This window comes from Nelumbo nucifera, chromosome 1, assembly GCF_055504915.1.
Source record: "Nelumbo nucifera cultivar China Antique chromosome 1, China Antique-T2T, whole genome shotgun sequence".
Classification (NCBI taxonomy): Eukaryota; Viridiplantae; Streptophyta; class Magnoliopsida; order Proteales; family Nelumbonaceae; genus Nelumbo; species Nelumbo nucifera.
The window spans coordinates 132,780,789-132,804,410 of NC_142649.1; the positions used below are offsets into that span (position 1 = coordinate 132,780,789).

The 23,622-nt window shown below is 37.9% G+C and overlaps 1 protein-coding gene and 1 long non-coding RNA gene across 7 annotated transcripts; both read right to left on the minus strand.

Moving 5' to 3' along the window:
- Nucleotides 1–416: 416 nt before the first annotated feature.
- LOC104608214 (uncharacterized) lies at nt 417–4,364 on the minus strand. Of its 6 annotated transcripts, none has more exons than XR_737062.3 (4): nt 2,636–4,364; nt 2,428–2,526; nt 1,267–1,758; nt 417–1,168 (listed from the first exon to the last, which is right to left on the minus strand). It is a non-coding gene; the product is annotated as an uncharacterized LOC104608214 (long non-coding RNA). The 6 variants fall into 6 exon arrangements; XR_016080177.1 differs by having other exon boundaries at nt 1,267–2,151; XR_002023256.2 differs by having other exon boundaries at nt 1,267–2,526.
- A 12,292-nt stretch (nt 4,365–16,656) lies between these two features.
- LOC104608215 (serine/threonine/tyrosine-protein kinase HT1-like) lies at nt 16,657–20,366 on the minus strand. The gene is made up of 4 exons (XM_010274132.3): nt 20,139–20,366; nt 18,699–19,848; nt 17,675–18,130; nt 16,657–17,078 (listed from the first exon to the last, which is right to left on the minus strand). Exons 2-4 carry the CDS (start codon nt 19,437–19,439, stop codon nt 16,809–16,811), a joined length of 1,467 nt encoding a protein of 488 aa, XP_010272434.1. The 5' UTR covers nt 19,440–19,848; nt 20,139–20,366; the 3' UTR covers nt 16,657–16,808.
- Nucleotides 20,367–23,622: the final 3,256 nt, after the last annotated feature.

Genomic DNA, 23,622 nt, shown 5'->3' on the forward strand with positions numbered 1-23,622 from the left:
CACTTATTAGCATAAGAATGAAAATGGCCTAGTGGTGACTACAAAAAATGATTTTTAGCTAAAGGTCTCTAAAACTGCCACTATAAACTTTACCGGCAGTCGACAAACTGCCGCTAAAAGAATTGTCGCTAGACGTTCTAACGACAATTATCTTGGCTACCGGTATAAATTTTAAACTGTAGCTAAAAGATACTTTTAGCGGCAGTCGTGACTACCGCTAATATTAGATCCACTGCCGCTAAAGGTCTGACGCGTGCTTCTTTTAGCAGTAGTCGGGGACATCTTTAGCGGCAGTCGCGATAGCCATATTTTTTTCATATTATTTTTTTTTCTAATTTGCTTCAAACAACTTGTCTCTATATTCACTTAAATTGGAATGAAATACAAAAATAAAAAAAAATCAATTACAAATAAAATTTAAAAACCCATTCTCCATTCAAAATATTTGAATTACAAATACATCTTAATTTCAATTTGATAAATTCTAGGTTTGTACAAGAATTGTTGCTCCCTAAGATGCTGCTATCAGTTCAGGACAGGGCCTAGTGTCACCAGAGTAGACAATCTTCCAACCTGGAGTAGTTCTTCCAATGGTGTTGACTCTATCTGCTGCCTTCATGACAACACCAAATGCCTATGGACAATACACAACAGGCACACTGACCGGAGCCTCCAAACCTACTTCACCAAGAACCTTTTTCAAGTTCATTAGGAGCTCAGACTCAGAGCTCATTCCAGAGTCAACTGGACTACTAGGTCTCTTCCAAAAGCTCTGCATGGGGCTGCCTCTTGCAAACAAGGTTGTCTCAATATTTTGCACTGGAACACCTTGTCCATCTCTGCTATTAAGTTTTCAACATTAGTTCTTGAAACGAAGTTATTTTGAATAGATTCAAGAGCATCCTTGAAGGCATCCAATGAAGCTTCTGTTGTGTGCCTGCAGTCAAGGAACTGCATATCTAGATCCTCGTGTTTTTGTTATGCATCCAAAAATATTTTAAGCTTCCTTGGCCCAATAACAAGTAATGGTTCATGAGCAACTTCCTTTAACAACTCTCGACGAAGAGCAAGTATTCTTGGTAGACCGGTATGATGATCAGCATGAATATGAGAAATCTAAATAAACTTCAATCTTCTCACAGCATTGTCAGCACCCTTTACACCATATCTGTACACAAGTTTCATAGGACATCTCTATCTATTAAAAAAGAAACGAAAAGAAATACAATAGTAGGTAAATGAAACATTATAGAGAATAGGAATCACCTCCTCTTTAGTTGACCCAATGTCCCTTCACCACAGTCCAACAGTAAACCTCCTTTTGAGAAATGAAAGGTGACTTGTGGTATTTGGATGGCTGTGAATAATCGGTTCCCAGAAGCTTCATATCAGATACATGTATAGAGTTATAGGGATATACATCAACTGCTCGTGTTTGGCTCAACCTGAATCCAGAAGGGGTATCAAGTCCAACCTTACTTGTTGCATATAATATACTTAATCAAACCTATAAATACAAATGTTTCAGTGCTGCAATGTCAATACATGTTGTATAAATACAAATCTTTCTCGCAGAGAGATTCCGATTTTGCCACATCTTCTAAAGGTAACTTGTTAGGATCAAGTTTGTAATTTTCATTGAGAAAAACCCAATTGCTTGAATTCTTCATCAGCAACTCTGAATGCCTTCTCTGACCCTCTTGTACAAATAGTTAAATTGGCTCAGCTGGGTCCTTGTTCCACTGAATCAGGGTACATCTGGTGCAAAAACCAATTGTTCATGAGTCCCAGTAAGTTGGATCAAGGACTTGTCCCAGATCTTACAATAAGGTTGGATTCATTCAAGTTTGTCAGGTAACCTATTGACAGTCCTAAATGCAGTACCAAAATCAGAAAATATGCAATGCAACTTGGCAGACCAAGAAAAGCAGAGTACATGGAGGCTATGTATTAGAGTGTCAAGAGATTTAATCTTCCTATGTGGCCAACGAGGAATACCAAGTTCCCTGCACTTCCTCTTCAGCACAGTAAGTCCGACCTTCAGATTTCTTGAAGATTCTACTATCGGAAGATTGAAATATTTGACAATATCAGATAAAGCAATTCTAGCTATGTCTTCTGTTGTTGCCCTCTTTTTCTTCTTCAAAACCTCTGCAATCTTTCATTTATACTATTAGAAGATGAAAACGATAAATTGGAGGATAAAATGCTAGAAAAATGAAAAGGCTTTCTAAATTCTTTTATAGGAATGGTTACAATGAACCAATGGGAACCTCCTTCCACAAGCTACAACTAATTGGCATTCCTAAGTACAATCAAGTCTGCCAGTTGGAATAAATAAAGAACTCTTGGAGCAAAGTTAAATACATCTTCACTGAGGAAATTTGAGATATATGACACAAGACCAGTAGCATTGAAAAGCTTCACCTTGGAGATGGAAATTGCTGTTTCAATAGAAGCATTCTGAGGATTTCATATTATTGAGCTCACTTTAAAATCTAGAAGTAGTTCTGCAACTTTTTGGGACTGTAATACGTGCACCAGAGAAAATCAGACCATGAGAACCCATGTGCCCTAAGTGGCATATATAAAATTAATAAGATGCTCTTAAATGCAATTGGAAAATATGGCCTACCTGTACGACTCCAAGCATGTTCATTGGCCTGTCTCCAGAAAGTGGAAAAGTAGCCTGTAGAAAAAACTATGAATGGTTGAGAGCATTTTATACAGCATTGTTAAAGTCTTGATTTCAAATCAAGTGGGAGGATCAATAATAGTGCTACTTCACAAAGAACTTAAATAAGAACATTTTTTTTGAAGAAGAAAATTGTTGAAAGATGATTTATTATTGTTTACCATATTGCCCTGTTTTTATTTCCAGTTTTATATTATTATTTGGGATGTTATACACCCAGGGGGCATTCTGGTCATTTTCATATCAATATAGATCTCCCCTGTAAGTGAAACAAAGGCTGCCACCTCATAATTTTCCCTCTCAACATTTTTTTCTTCTTCGTTCTCTTCCTCTTCTCTTCTATTTCTCTTTTAAATCTAAATTGAGAACATGTCAAAATTTTTCACAAGTAAAACATATCAGTTGCAGTGCTTATCATCAATATAGGAAGCATGTGATTTTTACAACGAACAACTCTAGATAAGAATTATGCATTGCATCCATTTGACTAGTGTGAGAAATGGGTTTGAGTCTGAGAGTAGATAAATTTTCTGTTGTTCCCATCAAAAGAACCTCAACAAATGCCATAACTGTGTTTTAAAGACAGGGTGCAATTTAGAATTCAATCTGTTTGATCAAGAAGGGTGATTAGAGCTTTTTTTTTGTCATCAAAAGGACAATTAGAGGTGGCCTACCAACTGTAAGAGGTTAAAATATTCAATTGAATTCAAATAGCCAATGCAGTTATATAAATTAAAGCCATACAGTTTTCTGTAACGCGTGATAATGCCAATGATGAACAATGATTACCATATGACTTATTTTGGCCAAGTTGGTCCATACCAACAGAAATGTGTGAGGTATCTTTTGATCTTTTGATAATTGAAACCAGTTTTTCTCTTTTCTTCTCTTAAATAGGGCTAAACTTTGTAGTAAATACATTAAGAAGGTTGAAACTTATTTCTTGTGTAATGTGGCCATAAATCAGATGTATGACATAGACAGGTCAGGATGTATCACCAAGGAAGAAGTAACATCCATGATGAGAGTAACCTCTCTCTCTCTCTCTCTCTCTCTCTCTCTCTCTCTCTCTCCTTGTAAACCATCTTTTGCTTTTTCAACTGATCTTGATTGGGTGAATCATTGGTTCCATTGTGAAGGGTTTGCCAGAGCACCTTCCTCCAGATATAACAGAACCCGGCAAACTGGATGAGATTTTTGATAGGATCAATATCAAAAGTGATGGGAAGATCAGTTTTGAAGAGTTTAAAGCTGCCATGAAGCTAGACAGCTCCCTCCAAGATGCAGTCATGTCCTCCCTACGCCCTTCCTAATTCTTGCTACTACTATGTTTGTTTTATGCATGGTATATTCAGGATTCACTGGCACTCATAATTACATTGGTGCTACCAGAAAATTTATCATCATTATCCTTTTTTATCCCAGGACCAGATACTTGGCTCATTAAGTATTTTGTCCCTGCACTTTGTGCCCCTCCCCCCGCCGCTCCTCCCAAGGAAGTTTGGGTCTCAGATGTTGGGTTCATTATATCAGATGCTAAATCCTGAAGATGATTTTTCCATGTATGGATGGAATCAAAGAAGATGACTTTCCTATTTTCTCCATCCCAGAACAGTAAAGTGAATTCAAAGCAAACTATGAAACTACTTTGTGCTGTAGTGGTAGGATATTCACAAACTATCAATTTTATCGGGCATCCTTTTCCATATACTGTAAGTGGGTGACCGACAGCAGCCTGAACACAGAAAGACCAAAATTGTAAGAAATCATCAGAATTGGTAACAACCAAAATTACTTTAGTTTACCAGCATGTTATACTTCAATGAAATTCTAAACCAGCTACATATCTATAGAGGAATCAAATTAATAAAGGACAACAACAACAGCATACTAATCCAATTGTAACTAAACAAACCCAAAACAGCTCCAAGAAAGACCAAGAAGATAGAAAGACTAAATTCCTATCATAGATCAATGCCCTATCAATTGAACAGCCATAACTCTCCCAAAACACATAAGATTTACAAGATAACTAATGCAAGATGGATGAATTTTGGCCCCTGAAAAGTAGGCTGAAAGAAAAATGAGATGATTTCATTTCAACTTTTAAAATTCTTAAAATTTTCTAATAAGACTGAAATTTAATTTGACCCTTTGAAATTTTCTCCTATTTATCCACACCTACGAAATGTCTATATTCAATAACTTCATATGTAACTTTAAGGGCAATACTCCTGGAAAGCAACTAATTGTGTCATTGATTTTAAATTCTCTCTTCCCTTTTTTCCTGCTAAATACATAGCATATCTATTGTAACTCTTTTGGTTATCTAAGAAAAACCTTAAATGAAAGTTCATGCAGGCAACATGGTTTCTGTGGAACATCAGACCTGGCCCTGTAACCAAATCAGAAAGCTGTGAAAACTTTTTGTTCTCAATTTAATCTAAGATCTAGATGGGGTTAGTCAAAACTTATTTTCATATTCCATCAAAATCTAATAAATTAATAATATGTCGAGTTGGATGAAATGCTTTCTTTATGTATGAAATTAGAGAAGGGGGTTTAACATTAAAACTGAAATCTATCAAATTATTTAATACTAATCAACTTGAATTTCTATTTTGCTTTGTAAACTTCAAGGCATAAATGCATTTAAGACAAAACATATGTTTTTATCATTACTTTGAGGTGAATTTACTGTATCTTTATATTACAGTTTCTGGACTTATATATCGTTTTGTATTTCATGTCTTCCATAAATCATATAATTTCTCCACTACAAAATTTGTTATGTTTTTAAAAAACAATATTTTGATGATTCCAAGAAACATGCATTGTTTTTTAAACCAAAACCAACTTGTTTTTGCCTTCCAAAACAAAAATAGAGTTCAAGAACATTATCATGTTCCATTTCTGTTTCTAGATCAGAGAGTTAGGTTCCTCTGGTGCTTCCAGAGTTTCCTTTCGCTCTTTCAAACTGTGGAGACCAATTAAGTGATCTGATCGATGAGTTGGGTCTTCCGGTTGCTAAGCTCCATTGGGGCTGGGGATAATCAATTTCATGTCCTCCCATCACATGATGCTCACTGAGTATTACTAGAAGTTTATTACCAAAATGTGTTAACATTATTTTTTCGTTAGTTTCAGGATTTGTTATTCCAAAAGGGTGGACAATATATGTTTACACAAGGGAGGTCAACTATGATCCACTTCTATATCATGTTCCAAAACAGATCCAATCTGTTTTTATTTCTTTTAAAAGGCACTGCTAATGCCATGAACTGAAAATGGGAAAGTTTTCTGATCTATCCTGAACAGGCCTTCAATGCAGGGGGAAGTGACATCTCCAAATCATTGAAGCATGTCAGAGAAACTGTACTTTCGATGCTTCAACTCCAAGTGGAGACCAGCAAACCAGAGAAGGAAATCCTGTTAGAAAAAGAGATTGAAGTACAGTTTCGAAACAAAGAAAACCATTTAAGTCATTCATTATATTTAGCAAAAAGGAAAGTTCTTCTAAATGGATCAACTAAGTTACAGAAAGAACAAATTTTCCACTAATTAGATAACTTTCAAATCAAAATCCATCTGCCATCTTCCAAAACACAAGCAAGAAATTAGGGCTTTGCTTCCTGAATTCAAGTACTTCAATAGGTAAAGACCATTACAGGTTAATACACATGACAAAATATGTAAAGTGAGAAAGAGAGATCTAATACCAGTGAACTGTAGATATGCGTTGGTTTGCGCTGCTACAGTCGGTGGAATAGCCCCACCTGGTGTTGGTTCTAGCTTCTGCAGGATAGAGGAAGGGCGAAGGTGCTGATTCTATTTCTAGATTTTACAGAGAAAGAAAGAGATAGAGAGAGAGGGAGAGAGAGATCGATCGAGAGGAGAGAGACGATTGAGCGAGAGAGGGATGACTGAGAGAGAGAGAGAGAGAGAAGGAGAGACGAATGAGAGAGGGAGGGCGGGAAGAGGCATGGGGAAGGAAGGAAAAGTTAAAATTCTACCTCGCGCTTTTTATATCTAGCGGCAGTTGTTTGGTCTCTAGCGGCAGTTTTAATCGACTGCCGCTAAAGATCAATATTTCTAAGTTATATTTTCTTGTAGTGGGTTTAAGGGTCGATTTAAGGTTTTGGCGTGCTACGTGTTGGGTGACTTGGGTTTGGTTGATACGTATACATAGGCCCGATATGCCCTGATACGCACGATAGGACAAACTTCCAATTATAATGTATCTTGTATCAGGTATGGTTGATACGATATCATACTCCTCGTAGATACCTTATTTTTCATTTCTTTATTGTTTTTGTAGCAGTTTGAGCTTTAAACATGTTTCAATTAATTTCGAGATAGACCTGGGGGTATTTTTAGAATTTTATAAAAGTTAGGGCGTCAATGATCCAAAACCATAGGTACATAGAGATTGAAAAACCAAACCCAATTACACCAATGTCACCCAAATCCGACATTGTTTACCCCTTAATCTTTAGACCCAAAGCCAGAACCGATTTTGATTGTTCGATCAGAGTCATTTTGACCCTAAACCACATTTCACACCAAATCAGAAATCCAAAACCATAGGTACGTAAAGCTTGAAAATTTGAACCCAACAACACCAAGATCGCCCAAGTCCGACACTGTTTACCCCATCATCCTAAGACCCAAATCTGAAACTGATTTCGATCATCCGATTGGAGTCATTTTGATCATAATCCTCATTTCAAATAAAATCCAAAATCCGATATCATACATACGTAGAACTCAAAAACCCAAATCCAACGACACCAAGATCACCCGAGTCTGACACCATTTACCACATCATCCTGAGGCCCGAAGCCGGAATCGATTTTGATCATCCGATCAGAGCCATTTTGATCATAATCTTCATTTCAAATAAAATCCAAAATCCGAGACCATAGGTACTTAGAGCCCCAAAATCCAAATCCAACAACACCAAGATCACTCGAGTCCGACACCGTTTACCCCATCATCCTAAGACCCAAAGCCGGAATCGATTCCGACCGTTCGATCGGAGTCATTTTGATCATAATCCTCATTTAACATCAAATCCAAAATCTAAGACCTTATGTATGTGGAGCCCAAAAATCCAAATCCAGCAACACGAAAATCACTCAAATCCAACACTGCTTACCCCTTCATCTCAAGACCCAAAGTCAAAACCGATTCCAATCATCCAATCAGGATTATCTCTGATCCTAAATCCTAACCCCCAGAAAATCTAAAATCCAACCCTATAGATGGATTAGATCTCTAAATTCCAAGTCCAACGGTACCAAGGTCGTCTAATTCTGACACCGTTAGCCCCTCCATCTTGAGACCCGGAGTTAGACTCAATTCGAGCCCTCCGTTCAGAATTCTCTTCACAATAACTTCAAACCTAGGGCATTCCACGACCAAAACTTCCCCTCGGCCTCTAGAAACATCTTAAAAATCTAAGATTTGACTAACTATAGCTTCCAATCAATCAAACCAATCACCTAAACTTGGAATGTCTAATTTAGGTAAATTGGTGAGATCTTTCACCTCTTTGTCTTGATTGATTGAGAGAATCTGTCACAAAACTGTCTTGACAATCCATTCTTTCAATCAATCTCCCTCCAAAAACCATTTAAACATCAGCCATTGATCTCCCTTGTCTGTCATCTCAACCCTCCATTTCCCTCTCAAAAAATCTATAAATATCACTCCTTTCTCACATCCTAGACACATCCTAGCCTAAAGAGAGAATTTTACACCTATTAGGCTAGACACCACTCCCCTTTACGTCCAAAACCTTCTCCATTCACCCTCCCCACGTCCTTAGAGAGTCCAAGAGAGATTTGAGAGCAAGAAACCTCATATAGCGGTGCATACATCCAAGAGGCAAAGTATGAAGCATTCTTGAAATGACAAGATGCAACAAAATGATAATTATATAGCAGCAATCCTATATCATTTGAGCTACATAATAAACGTCTTTGACCTTCCAAATGACCGGGAATTCATCTTCAAGCTGAGGCATTCCTCATGGAGTTAGAGGTCCCAAGAAGAGCTCAACAAGTGCAATACTCAATGTCTAAATTGGTCTACTTCTTGAATCCCTTCATTAGGTATGCAGTTTTTGGGTTCCCCTTAATCACATGCTGCATTTAGATATTTTCATTTTTTAACTCTAAGTATTTACGTAAGTTTATTCATAGGTTGCCCGAAGGTGAATAGTAATTTGTTAATTTCACCAAATAGCATACACCTTTTTCATATTTAGATTTTGAGCTTTTATTTATCAACTTAATGGGGTAACGTCTAAAATCATTTTGTATGCTTCTCCTCATTAAAAGTAAAGCTTCTTTTCTTAATCGCCTCTATTTTTTTCTAAAGATGTTTAGCAGTTTGGCAATGAATACTCTTAGCTCATGCCAACGTATGGATTTTCTATTTTTTATTTTTTAACTCACATGATTTACCAAGCTTCATTCATACACTTAGGTAATTCTAAAATACATTAGTATGATTTCTTTTTTTTATCTATTTCAATATTATTTCTCTTCTTTAACAAATCTCTTTTAACAAAGTCAACCCTCCTAAGTTCATTCTTTTATCATTTTCTTAAATGGCTATATAAACATCACCGTGGGTAAGTCTATAGGAAATCCTTCATCTTGTCTCCTAAAACCTTCACCTTTAAGTCACTTGTCAATCATCCTTTTAATTATTGAATAACGTTAAATCGTTTTCTTTTATTCGGTCCACTTGCATGAATGACCTAATTAGTGTTTATGTTTTTCTTTAATTTTTTGAATGTGGTTAGAGAGTATCTCTTGTGGATTTCTATGATGTGTGTGTTAGTTCTATTTAATTTTTTATACCCTAAAAAATTATTAAATCTTCATTGAAAACTGGTTAAGTAGAGGTCGGTCTAATCGGATGCGTGTGGGGTGCCTAACACCTTCCCACACGTCCTAGGTGCATTTACTCTTGGGCAAGTAGCTTGGGGTCATGACTAACTGACACCCCTTCGTATCCCCTTACGTGACCACGATACACGGAATGGTTAAGCTAGCACGATACACTCCTATTATAAAAAGGACACTGCAACCAGAGGTATACACACTTAGTTAAGCTAGCACTTGCACTCTTGTGTGTGACCTCTATTCTCCTTGAGCCCTCTACTAACTTGATTGTCGGAGTCCCCACCCCTAAGAACACTCCCGAGGCTTGGAAATTACTTGGCTGCCCTTGGCTCTAAATTTTGTAGCACCATATTGCTATATTATGATTTTCTTTTTTCAAAATAAAACAGCTGCTACATCAGGTGGGAGAGGTGGCTAATTATGTCAGACCCACTTGTAAGTCGTAAGTCGTAATGAAACCGGATCTGCTCCTCACATAGGGCGCCTCACACTGATCTCACATGCACATTCTACCATGCATTGGGAACATCTCCCGTATTTATAAGTTATTATTCATGGGAGATGTTCCTAATGCACGGTGGATGTGCCTGTGAGGCGCCCATGTGTAAGGAGCAGATCCCGTCACAGTCGCAATGCTATTTATCTGCGAGCTTCGTACATTTTGAAATTGGAGCTGCTTTAAAAAAGAAAAAAAAAAAAATCCTAACAGGATCTGTATCCGCACATCTCAGACCACTCACCATAAGAGTGGAACCTACCATGTATGGATAGAAACATGTTCAGATCTGCACCCCACTGGGCATGCCCTATAGCACATAAGGCTAAGTTTGGAAGAAGTACAAATGTAAATACATAGAGTGCAAAACCTTATATTTTGTATGTATTTATGCTGTACATATTTACATTTGTACTGCTTCTAAACTGAGCCTAACAGTGTATTGTATTAATAACATCTTCCAATGATAGTACAGGAGACATGCCCAATGCAACTGATATAATCTCGTCATCTCGATAATTGCCACCTGGATGGCTGATATGGGATTAAAAAAAAAATGACCGCTATGATGCCAAAGATAAAATCCCGGTAGCAATTAAACAAATGGACCTGATATGCACCCAGAAGGCCAACCCATCTCACAGCTGCAAATTTTAGCATGCAGGTCGAGTCTCAGGTTCATTCTATTCTAATGACCAAACGGTAAGGCTGTGTTTGGTTTAAAGAAGGAAGGGAAAGATGGGGAAATTTGTACAAACATACCCTAAAGAGATGGCTAGGTTTGAACCTGGCTTCCAACTAACTATTATTATCTTAAAGCGGGAGAAAAGAAAGAAAATTAAACCATTAATTAATGGTTTAAGAAGGATGATTTTCTTTTTCTTTTTATTGTTCATTAAATCTATGTTTGGTTGATAGAAAATGAGAGAGGCAGAAAGTTGAGGAAAAGTTTTTCTATTTGTCTCCTATTTCCTTTCAAACCAAACAATGCCTAAGTTCTTTTGTAAGAAAACTACAAAACAATGAGTTGCGATGTATTAATAATTACATAAGAAGAACAAACCAAAACAATGACTTATGTAAAATTTCAAATGGTTTGTCCTTATGTTCATGAATTTACTAAAACCTACCTATAGTTTGGGAAGTTTAGGAATGTTGATAAAGCTCCCGGCGATGTGATGGCGAAGGCACCACAGACTGGTTACGACAATATCCCTTCAACGGTAGCTTTGACTTTGACCTTTGTGGTCGAGTTCATATCCTGTGCAAAGGAAAGACGGAAATCGATCTGCACTTCTTACGTGATGAGCCACTTGTGGTCTCTCCCTATCTTCCCACCACCGTCGTTGCAACTCTCAGCAGTAACGATTAACACCCTCTCTCTGTCTTCCTATACATACTTTCCAATTTTATTCTTATTTTCATTTAAATTATTTTTTATTTTTTATAATTTTTATTAATTATTAAATATTTTAATAGTTTCAAAATATTAATTTTCTAATTATTAAATATTTTTTATTACTTCATGGACTTTATTACTATTTTCATTATTATTTTAACTTTTAATAATTTATTTTTAATTTATAATTTTTTATGTATTTTCAATTTCATTTTTATTTTAATAAATTATCATTTTTTATTTTTTATAATTTATTCATATTTTTCAATATTATTTTGAATTTAATAAATTATTTTTTATGAAATAGTACAAATTGAACTCAAAATTACCAAAAAGTGTATTTTAGGGGTAAAATAATAAAATTAGGGAACTCAAAATAAGTTGTTTGATCCAAAACAAACAACTTATTCTATTCAAAGCCTCTAAAAAGTCGAAAAGTATTTATGTCTCTTTTATGATTTCAGACACTTTTGATATCTTTTTTCAGATTTCAAATTTGTCAAACGCCACCTAAGTAAATGGATTGTAAACTATAAGAGGTGTTTTAGTAAAATACAAATTATAGAGACAGTTTAAAGTAAATCTATGAAACTATAAGGGGTGTTGTAGTAAATGACCCTAATTTTTAATTATATTTTTCAGTTATCCTTCCCACAGCACCTCAACCTCCTTGATTTTTCATCCTTATTTTTAAACGATTAGTAATTTTTCCTCGAGAGTTAGGAACAGAGATCTTGTATCATTTTGGCTATACACTGGTTGAAGCAAAAATAATATTTGGCTTTAAAGAATCGGTTCTTTGAATGAATTTGAACCCATAAAAAGAATGTTTTCCCACAATTTCATAAAACTTGGACTTAAATATTTTTTATTAGAATCACAAAATTCAATGGAATTATTCTTTGAAAGCATGTCAAATGCAGACTTTATTTTCTGAAATGCAGATGGTGGAGGTGTGTTTTATGAAAGGGTAAATAAGACCAACACCCCATGGAAAATTTCTTCTGCATTAATAATAGAGTTCTTCATCAGAATTCAAGGGAGGAGAAGGTTGTTTTCTATCTTTGCTACAGAGGGGTTGCAGGTAATAAAAAGCTCTCTCTTTCATTAGTGATTTAGGACACGGGATCTCTTGTCTGTCCTCATAGCATCTAGCTTGCAGAGTATGTGTAGAGTCTTTGCTTTCAAGGAAATCCCGTCACCTTCCTTAGATGTAATCACTTAACGGACTTAAGAAGTGATTGATGTTGTAGATGCTTAATCCAACTGCTGCTCTTCCTACCCCAGCTACCACTCTCCTAGATACGTATTTTATGACTTCTCACCATTTCTCCAATCGTGAAAGGCAAAATTTATATTTATCTTTTTATTTTTTTACTAATTTTGGCCATTTCTATACCAAATTCTTCAAAATTTTGATGAATGTAAAACTATTGATATTCTCTTCAGATTTATAGATTTTTCTAAGTTTATTTTTAATGCCTTGTCCTACAAAGAGAAAGCTTTGGAAAGAGTGCAAATACAAATGTGCAGTGTATATCCTTGTATTTTGTATTTCTAAACCTATATTTGCAGTGTTCATATCTGCATTTGTAGGTAGCAGTGGCAATTGGGCAGGTTGGGTTGGGTTTGGTTTGGGTTGAGCTTCAACCCAATCCACCTAACCTACTAACCCATTAATGATCCAGTTATATAAAATTAAATGGGTTGGGTTCAACCCAAACCCGCTTTAACCTAATCCAACCCGTCCAAACCCATTAATCTTATATTTATGGATTTAAAGAACAAACTAAATCTCTTTTAACAAATAAGTTGGTCATAATTTGGTGGTAATTGTAGTTACTATTTACACAAGTGGTGAAGATTCAAATTACATTACATGCATGTTATTTTTACACAAGTGGCGAAGCCATTTGACTATGTTCGGATTTTGGGTTTGACTGAACCACTTAGGTTCAAACTGGTCAGACCAACTTGAACTATCTAATTGGATTATCTTCAAGTTAATCATATCAAGAGTGGTTGAACCGTTTAGATCCGGATCAGTCTGGTCAGATCAGAGTGGACCGGTTCAGTCAATGGTGGATTGATTTGAACCGTACCATATCAGGTTTGTGCATGGGTTTGGGATTGAACTGACTGACCTGAAGTAGGTCGACGTAAGTAAATCGGGTCGGTTTGGATTCGGGTCGGGTTGTGTGGATATTGGTCGGCCAGACGGTCCAGATCGGGCAAAGCACGCAAACATCGAACCATCCCGCCCGAAACCATTTTGGATTCGGGTCTACCCGAATCGGATTGTAGTGGATCAGGTTGGTCTATGTGAATACTGGTTGGACCAAACAACCCAAACCGGGCAGAACAAGCAGTACTGAACCATCCTGCCCAGGTCTATTTCGGATTCGGGTCGACCTAGAATGATATATGCTGGATCGGATCAGACTACGTTGAACTGGTTAGGACTCGGGTCAAATTGATTTGGATTTATGTTGGGTGAAGTGTGTTGATTCAAGACAAAACTAAATTTAGTCAATAATTAATAGAAAATTAATGCATTAATTATAAATTATTTAATTCAAATAAAGAAAATTAAAAAAAGGCTAAGGAATTAATACTTATGTCTGTAATGGTTAACCCAATGATTATCCACAACTCAACCCAATCCATTTAAATGGGCGAATTGGGTGATGAGTTGATAACACAACCTGCCAAGTAAATGGACAGGTTGGGTGAAAAATTGCCACCCATATTTACAGGATTGGACCATGATATAAAAAAGATATAATATCTAAAAAATTTCTAACCAGTTTATACCATAGATTTTCCCGCATTTGTATCCTTTCCAATATGGAATAGACTGAAAAAAACACTTTAGACAGGAACTTGGTTAAAAAATAAATGAAAATTGATGAAAATACGATTAGAAAAGATAGGGCTTCTATCTCCAAAAGGTTTTTAATGCTAAAATGTCTAGAAAGAACTTGACCGAACAATGCATAGACAGGATAATAGTGTTCGGTAATAATTCTTACTAGCTCCAACATCTGAGCCATTCATGAGGATTTACAAAGAAGAGAAATCATCATATCTGCTATAGATCAAGCCAACTTACTACTACTAGGACAAATAAAAATAGCTTTTAAATGAAATACTGGTTTTCCCCTTCAACCATTTAACCTCAAATTTGAGTCCAAAGTAGCTTTTTTCATTGTAGCAACAGGATCTGAGCACGAGCATTCAATTGCACTTTGGGAACATCTCACTATGAATTTAATATATATATATATATATATATATATATATATATATATATGTATGAGAGATATTCTCGATGTGTGATTGGATGCCATGTGCACAGAGTTGTTGCATGCAGTAGATCCGGGCTCTTCTCTATAATTGTTTAAGGAGGATCCTATTTCTATCAGAATTCTTCTAGCTGAGAGTCAACTACTCAAGCCATTTTTAAACATATTTCTTCCTCCCAATTGTTGAATATACTTTGAATCTGTACTTTGATGGTCACTGTCCAAAACAAATACTTCGATTGAAGTGGTCCATGAATGCCTCTTCATCTTCATAAAACAAAAATACCACTAGCATAACTGGTCCCTTCAAGGACAAATGGTTTTAGGTTTAATGTCCTCATGATGTAGTGGCCAACTAAAAGATGAACATTTCATTTTCCTGAGGGATCTTGCCCTCTAAGAAACGACAACCAGAGCCTAGAAAAACAAGACAAAGGAACAAGAAGAAGAAATCCACATAATCAACTAATTGGGGTTCTTGTAGATCAACCAAGTGTATTCATCCACAACATCATCATCCTCTCCACGAATAAATAATTGACCACAAAATTTTCTTTTCAGCTAAACAAGGCTGATCAAGAAGAAACCAAGGGCTGAAAAGGCTGCAACTCGCCAGATGGAAAGGTCAAATTGCATAACCACAGAAACCCAAGTTGGGGTGCCAGATTGAACAATCATCTCTAGGATAGGCAGGATCTAAACCTTGGCTTGATATTTTGATTACCAAAAAAAGAAAAAAAATTAGAGAAAGAAAACACACACTGACATTGCAAGGAATGATTTAGTAAGGGGCCCTTCATTAAATGAGAGATGTAGATTGCTGGGGAGAGCATAGACCGCTCCTGGCTTATGGTGCCGGCTTGTCATGCCTCAATTCAGACTCATGGCCATGGTCGGGCACCCTTAGGTTTGCTGTCCTGATTCCTGAGGACACGTATCAGTGCAGACCAGGACTGGGCCAAGTCTCCAACCAATTCTCTTAAATGCATTCTGGTTGTCCGTATGGTAGTAATCAACATTTCACTATTATCAAATATTTCTGGTCAATAGACTCAATAGCTCCGTTATACACCTTGACTAAGGTTCAATGACATTGAACCCAGCCTGAATGAATTGCATATCAACATGGATTTCCAAAATCTTTGATTGACAATATGCAGGAAGCAATTGTATAAATTCCCATAAAATTCTTGGTTCCCAACCAATTGGATCCTTGGATTGGGAGGAAAGAAAAAAAGGAAAGAAGCAAACCATCCAGAGGAGTGTTTTGATTGACTGTTACGATATCCCACCAAGATTTTTTTTTTAAATGGAGGAGGGCTTAAAGGAGGTAGAGGAAGGACTGAATATTTTATGTTATTCAACGGTGTAGCGTGCTATACCTGCAACATCCAACCCAAGTCACCCTTTCCAGCACTCTCTCCCGGATGTTAACCCAGAAATGACTGGAGAAGAAGAGAAAACGAAAAGAAAGAAAATAGCACCATGTTATATCAATTTTGTACACTCGCTATTTCAAAGTCATTATCCAGGGACAACACGGCCCCAACTATAGATTGTCCTAATACATCCTCTACAGCAACCCATCTTTGTTGTCTAAATCAATCAAACGCCCTGGTCCTAAATCATCATCTGAACAGCCCTAACTAATTTGTTTTTCCTTCTCTATCATCATTTCCTTTTAATATGATTCTTTTTATTTGATGCTTTTATTTTTTTTCAAAACCTATTTGTTTCTTCTGGACTGTTCAGTTTAGACAAATTCCATTTGATTTTTTCTATATACAGTCAAGAAAGAATTGATCAAGCCCAGGTTGATAAGCATGTGTGCATGGCACAAGAGATGAAAGGCATCCTGAATGCATGTTGTGTATCAATTAGTATGAACATCCTTGTGCCAGAGAAACCCACAGAGGCACAGATGCTTTCAAAGCAAAGCCATTAATTACATAAATAACCTGGTAAAACTATAAAAAACCAGGATTTGATGGGAAAATTAGAATTTGGGTTTAGACATGACTGAACCATCTATACTCACATTACTAAGCCTTTGAATCCAATGAAACAACCGCTTCTTGTGATCTTGGCATGTCGAGTTTTGGACCAGGTTCAATGTGCCATCACGGGCAAGTGAAGACTCGAATTGCTCTAATACCTTCACAATCTGCCAAAATTCGGGTCTCTTATCTGGTTGCAAGGCCCAGCATTGCTCAATCAAAGTTCGCAGTGCAGGTGGGCAGTCACATGGAATAACAGGTCTTAGATTCTGCAAATCACAATTTGTTCAGTTAGCAAAGCTTACCAGGTTGTCAGCCCAACCACCTACCAAAACAAAAAAATCTCTCTTCAATGAGCCCACTTATTACTGGTATTTTTGAAATGACTCCCTTTAGTTTAGTTTGGGGGTTTTATTTTTATTATTCCTTTTCTTTTGGGGGTGGTTTGAGACCTTTGGAGGCTAACAAGTTACAAAATAAACTGCATGTATTAGAAAAAGAGATTTACCACCAGAGCTTGCTGGTGTCAGTAAAGAATAGAGAAATTAAAAAAAAAAAAAAAAGTATTGAGGAAAAACTGTCCTAAAGTTTTTGAAATTATTGCAACTGCATGTTTGGAGTTGTAGAATATAGAATAGGCATCCACATCCAAAAGTTGCAACAAGCCAGAGGGCAAATTTCTTTAACTTTCTGTAGATGTGTACACATTTTCCAGTACTACCAACTGCCCTTACTGAGCAGAATGGGCACTTAAAGCAGAAACAGGTAACCAGTGAATGCAAAATGCCAATGATGGAAGAAGCCCTAATTTCTTATTGGAATCTATACTATCTTAAAAGCAAAGACCAAGAACTCAAAAAGGTACCTTGTTTACTACAGCAAAAGCAGCCTGGATGGGATTCATATCCTCGTAAGGGATTGTTCCAGCTACCATTTCCCATAAAATTAGTCCAAAGCTGTAGACATCAACCTTCCGTCCATGGGGTTTGTGTTTGATAACCTCTGGTGCCATCCAACGATATGTCCCTGGGTCCTCAGCTACAGAATCACAATAAGCCTCCTCACATGCTATTCCAAAATCAGCAATTTTGAGGTGGAAGTCTTCATCAAAGAGGATGTTCTCAGGTTTAAGGTCACGATGAATAACACCTTGTGAATGAACGTACTCCATCCCCTGAGCAATTTCCAGAGCAGTTGTAACCAGCTTCTCTAAGGGAAGAGATTTATGATCGAGCTTGCGTAAGAAAGCCCTCAATGAACCCCCCGAGAGATACTCCGTAATGATACAGAAGACAGGTGGCTTTCTACATGCAGCAACCAGCTGCATTTAAGATTAAAAGACCATGATGAGATGGGGCAAGAAGAATGGACCAACTTGTTATTATAAACAATCATTCTTCTTTTCCACTGGTAAGCATCCATAAAAAGTCAACAATTCCAGGGGAAATGAAAGGAAACCAACAATCAATAAGGTGAATCAATCAAGGAACAAAGTATAATTTTCAAAAGAAGATTGCTAAAATCCCTTCATCTAAAGACAGTAAGTGAACTAATTAATGGTATACTCATCAAAAGATAACCAAGTATAAATTTAAAACCCTCATTTAACTATTCAAGATAAAAGTATTCTGTATCAATGGCCTTTAGGAAGCAGGATTGCAGGGAAAATAAAAGCAACAGAACTAGTAGTTCCATTTGTTGGGATCAACAAAAAATCAAAGATAATTGGAGCATGGCTATGAAAAGTACAGAAAACAAAATAACAAGTGAATACCAAATGTAGTTGATTATAGGTTTACAGAAATCCATGGAACTAATTACAGAAGAGAAAAAATGATCAAACACAAGCATATATAATTAAGGGGGGAAATTTTATAAAGAAAAGATACCTTTATTACATTTTGATGGTGGAGATGAGACAGGATAGTAACTTCTCTACTGAATTCTTTCTCTAGTCGAGCTGCCATAAATCCATTTTCGTCATCTGGTAGTCTAATAATTTTCACTGCAACAGGCTGATCCTTGTATATTCCATGGTAAAGCCTACTGTGCGCCCCACTGGCGAATTTAACCCCAAGGAACAACTTGGATAGATCAACTGTCCATTCATCTGTTGTTTCCACGGCTGTGACCTTTACCCCTCCATGTTCAAAGTACTTTGTCCACGATGATTCTTTTCGGCTATATTTCTCAGAATTTTTCTTAGAAGAAAGGTGCTTCGGAGGGGCAAGAATCGAGGATTTTAAAGAATCAGATGCCCGAGTATCTTGGGAATATTTGTCAAACACTTGATAAGAAATTCCCTTCTCGGGTTCTCTTCTTCGAGGGTTAGGAGTAGAGAATCTCTTCCGATCAGACCGAGCTTCCTTAAACTCATCCGATAGGACTGTTTCAGGAAGAGGCGATGCAGACCTCTGTTTGATGGTTTTAGGACTTTTTGGAATTTCCCCCTCCAGAGATGCCGGTCTGTTATTAACAGCAACGGATGGTGGCCTTGACTTCAATCCTCCGGATTCACGATTTGATGGAATGGAGAGTGGAACCGACGGCACTTTCAGAGAATCCAACCGGTGATAAACTGTGTGAGAGAATTTCGCCCTCCTCACCCAAGAGGTAGGCTCTTCGTCCATCTTTGGTGCTCCTACCAACTCCTTGATACTCCTCCTTGTTCTTCTTCAATAGAGAAGAAGAAGAAGATGCATCCAGATCAAAACAGAGACCTCCAAAAGATTCTGCAAGCACAATCCAACTCCAAATACCAAATTCCTCCAAACCCATCAAAAACAATCAACAAAAACAGAAAAACCCAACTTCATTCTCATCTAAACACAAAATTCCTTCAACCCACCGAAGCCCATCGAAACACATTCCTCTGACACCTTGTTTTCATCTGTAATATCAGCAGAATCTATTGAAACCCACAAAAGGAAAGAAAGAAACACAGAGACTTCGCAAATCCTAAATCCCCATATCCAGCATTGTCAGAAACCCTAAAAGAAAACCTTTCAGCTTCAAAGTCAAATACTCCTTTGTCAACACCTGGAAGGAAAAAACCCATATAAACAAACAAATTAAAAATAATTAAAATACCCAGGAAAAAAATTACCCAATTGAACAAGGAGAAATTAAAAAAAAAAAAAATCTACCCATGATTACAACACCATTAAACGAAGAAAATAATCACCAATCATTGAATCAGAGCAATCACAAATACATTAAAAAAAACATAGAAACCTCTCCACTTGGAGGAAAAAACCAAAAAAAAAACACAAGAAGAAGAAGAAGAGAACTCTTATTGAAGCAGGAAAAGAAAAACCAAAGAAAGGAACCTGAATCGGATCTCCATGTTGGGATATTCGTCTGCTCTTCATCTCCTCTCAGTTCGGTCTCTCTGTAAACGTCAATAAATCCTTGGGCCTCTGCAACAATTGCTCCCCCATGGCTCCTAAGAGGCAAATGTCATCTCGGAAAACGTATACGATGATAGATTCCATGGGACCCTCCCCCCGTTTTGTCTGGAAGACGTAGGCAGTGGAGGGCCCACCCTCCCAAAGTCAGAAACACGGACGGGGACGAAACGAATTTAAAAAAGAAGAATAGAAAAAGAAACGACACGATCAGAAATGCGGTACGGACCCCACCTCTCCCTCTCTCTCCTCTACACGGAAACTCGTACGGTAGCACTAGCACACGGACTCGTGTAGGAAATAGCTGGATAGCCGGATGTCAGTGGGTCGGGTTAATCCGAACTGACCTGACCCGGATCAGCCAATTTGGGGGGTGGGGAGATTTGAGTTCACATCTGCGCCCACAATGCCTCACAGCACAGTCTATTGGGAATGGACCTGTTCATGGGCTGGGTGGTTGGCCCGGCCCCCTGAACGGGCTTGAACACGCAAATGAGCCTGTAAGTTTGACTTCGGGCCAAAAAGTTTGGCCCGTAATAAATTCGAGCCGGAATCGGGCTTTGCCAAAATAGCCTAGCTCGACCTATAGACTAAACCCAAAAACCCAAATATCCTAAGTAACCCTTCTCATTCATCTCTTTCCACTTTTCTAGTTAGCTGAACTACCCAGTGCCGAACCTCTCTTCTCTTCACATCCTTTTCACATTATCAAGCAATCGTAGAACTGGCGAACATTCACCGGTGCAACAACTCCGACAAACCGGCGGTGACTCTTCTCTCTCTCTCTCTCTCCCTCTCTCAGATGTGAACTGACTCCACTTTTCATTGTCAAAATCGCATCTCATTATGAACTCGGCACCGACGACTGCCATGAATCCTCTCTTTCTCTCTCTCTTTCTCACAGATGCGAACTCAACACCGACAAACATAGTCACTGACGGTGAATTCTTTCTTCTGTTAAGTCGGGTTTTGGGCTTTGGACATTTTATTAGGGCCGGGCTCGGGCCCATATTGTAGGCTTATTGGTCGACTGGGCTCAGACTCGGACCTAACAAAATCATGTTTATGAAGAGTAAAAGCCCAGCCCAAACCCAACCCGGCCCATAAACAGGTCTAATTGGAAACACCTTTCAATAACAAGTGCCATTGATGATGATACATCATCAAGAAATTTTCCCGGGTGGGGATGTGCTATGTGGTATTGTGGGGCGCAGATATGAACTCGGGAGAATTGCCATTGCAGCTGCATCACAATATTTGTAAATATATAAATTGTGGGTGGGCATTTGGATGAGGGTCGGGTTGAATAACACACGACGAAACCGACCCGATGGCAACCTTAAAGGCCGACGAGTATGTGACGTATTTTATGCATATATACAAGTTGTATAATACTAAAGTATAGGCTATAGCCGTACCGTAGTTAACCGAATAACTGAATGACGAAATTACCCTCCTGATCCTTGTTTTCGTTGGCGTACGAAACGGCCCTTTCACATGAGGGGGTCAACTGACTCTTTTAACTGCAGACGGTTGGGGCTATAGCCATTAGTAGTCTAAATTCCCGCAGCTATTCATATTGCGTTCGTACGAACGCTCCACCACACCAATTCACACAGTTAAAACGTGACTCCAAGGCCCAAACCCTAGAATTCCAACTCCAATCGGCAATCCAATCGACCATGGTTACGTGCTGAATTCGGATGGCTCGGTCAGAGGTTTGAAGGGTGGATTTGGAGGTTGTCAATGTCTTGACCTTGAGGATTTGAACTTCGATAAAGTTCCGCAGAAGAGGAATCATGATATGACTGGAGTTTGGACGTGAATTTGTAGGTTTGGAAAATGGATCGACTGTATACTCTATCCCGATTGAAAATCTATTTCAATAATCGGATCTGAATTACATGATCCATATATATAAAATAAAATGTTACTCTATCATCAAAAATCTTTAGAATTATTTTGGATTTAGGACATATAAATTTATTGACGTTTTGGTCAAATTTATGTTTCACATATCCCTCATTATTGATTTCTCATCAAACAGGATTCAGATTTGAATTTGATTATGTAGCCAGCCCTATATTTGTTACCGGGGATGCAACTTGGACCGTTTCCCAACACGCTTCCAACGTAATCTAACATCACACATCTTACGTATGGTATGTCCCAGTAACGATGTCAAAAACATGTTGAAATGGGTTTTGTTGGGAACAGATCTCGATGTTCTGGGATTAAAATTTTGTTAAAATCTAAATGGGCAGGCCCAGCCCAACTCGGAAATGAAGGCCTGATGTAGTGTAAAATCTTCAAATCAGAACCAGGTATCTAATTTACACTCCTACAGACTTGTTACCTACCAGCACAAACAGATAGAAGAAGGGCATTTTAGTAACTAAGAGAAGAGGAGACAGGCTCCAAAGCGAGTACAAAAACAAAAGTCTGGTTATGGGGCGTGGGTCTGGGCCTGGGCCTGGGGTCTAGGTCAATCAGTACAGGCAAAATGATTAGTCCTGGACCTGGTGGTGACCGCGGCACGACTACTTTATTATGGGGGAGAATGTGGGGAACAAATGGCTAATTGTTTTGTTTTTTCAGGCCCAAAATTTTATTGGATGCATTCTCCTCCTATATTCTAATTGTTTCATTTTGTGCCCCCTCGTTCTGATGCAGGATTTGTCATGTGCCCCCCAATGGGCGGGCTTAATAAGGGCAAAGCAGATTTGCTCAATTTTGTTGTGTCTCGTGTGTAATGTGCTGGACTAAGGGGCTCTGCCTCTCTGCATCTGGGCTAATACCAGCCCAATTACTGGGCCCACAGCCGTGTTCGTCAATGTGGATTTCTGTTCCTCGATATGAAAGCTGTTTCAAGCTTCAATCAACTCATGCTCGACATCTGCGGCTGAATCCATGGAAATAGCCTCATCAGTGTCTTATCCCGTTGACGGTTATAAAATGTCAATCTGGGTCTATGGCGGGTTTGATCAGGTTGGATCGGGCTATGGCAAGGCCCAACCCGCACAAAACCCATCAATCATTTGGATGGTTGAAAAAAAAGGGAGAAAAACTATTCAGCTCACCCCAGAATTCTTAGTGTGAGATGAATCTCGACCATAAATGCGGCATGTGGGATGAATCTCGACCATAGATGCGGTTTATAGAGAGGGACAGTGTACTGATTGTTAAAGCGACAAAGTCATGTCCAAGCCCATTTTTTAGGAAATAAATATCAATCTTGAAACACCACGTCAGCTGATTGTTAGGCTGAGGTGGCGTATCATGATTGGCCCGGTATCCTCCGATCCCCTCTGTTTTAAAGGATGGGTCATGGGAGGCGTGGTTGTCGAAGAATAGAATAGAATCTGTTGGTCGTATATATGTTGAGTGTGGTGTATCCTCAGGGCCT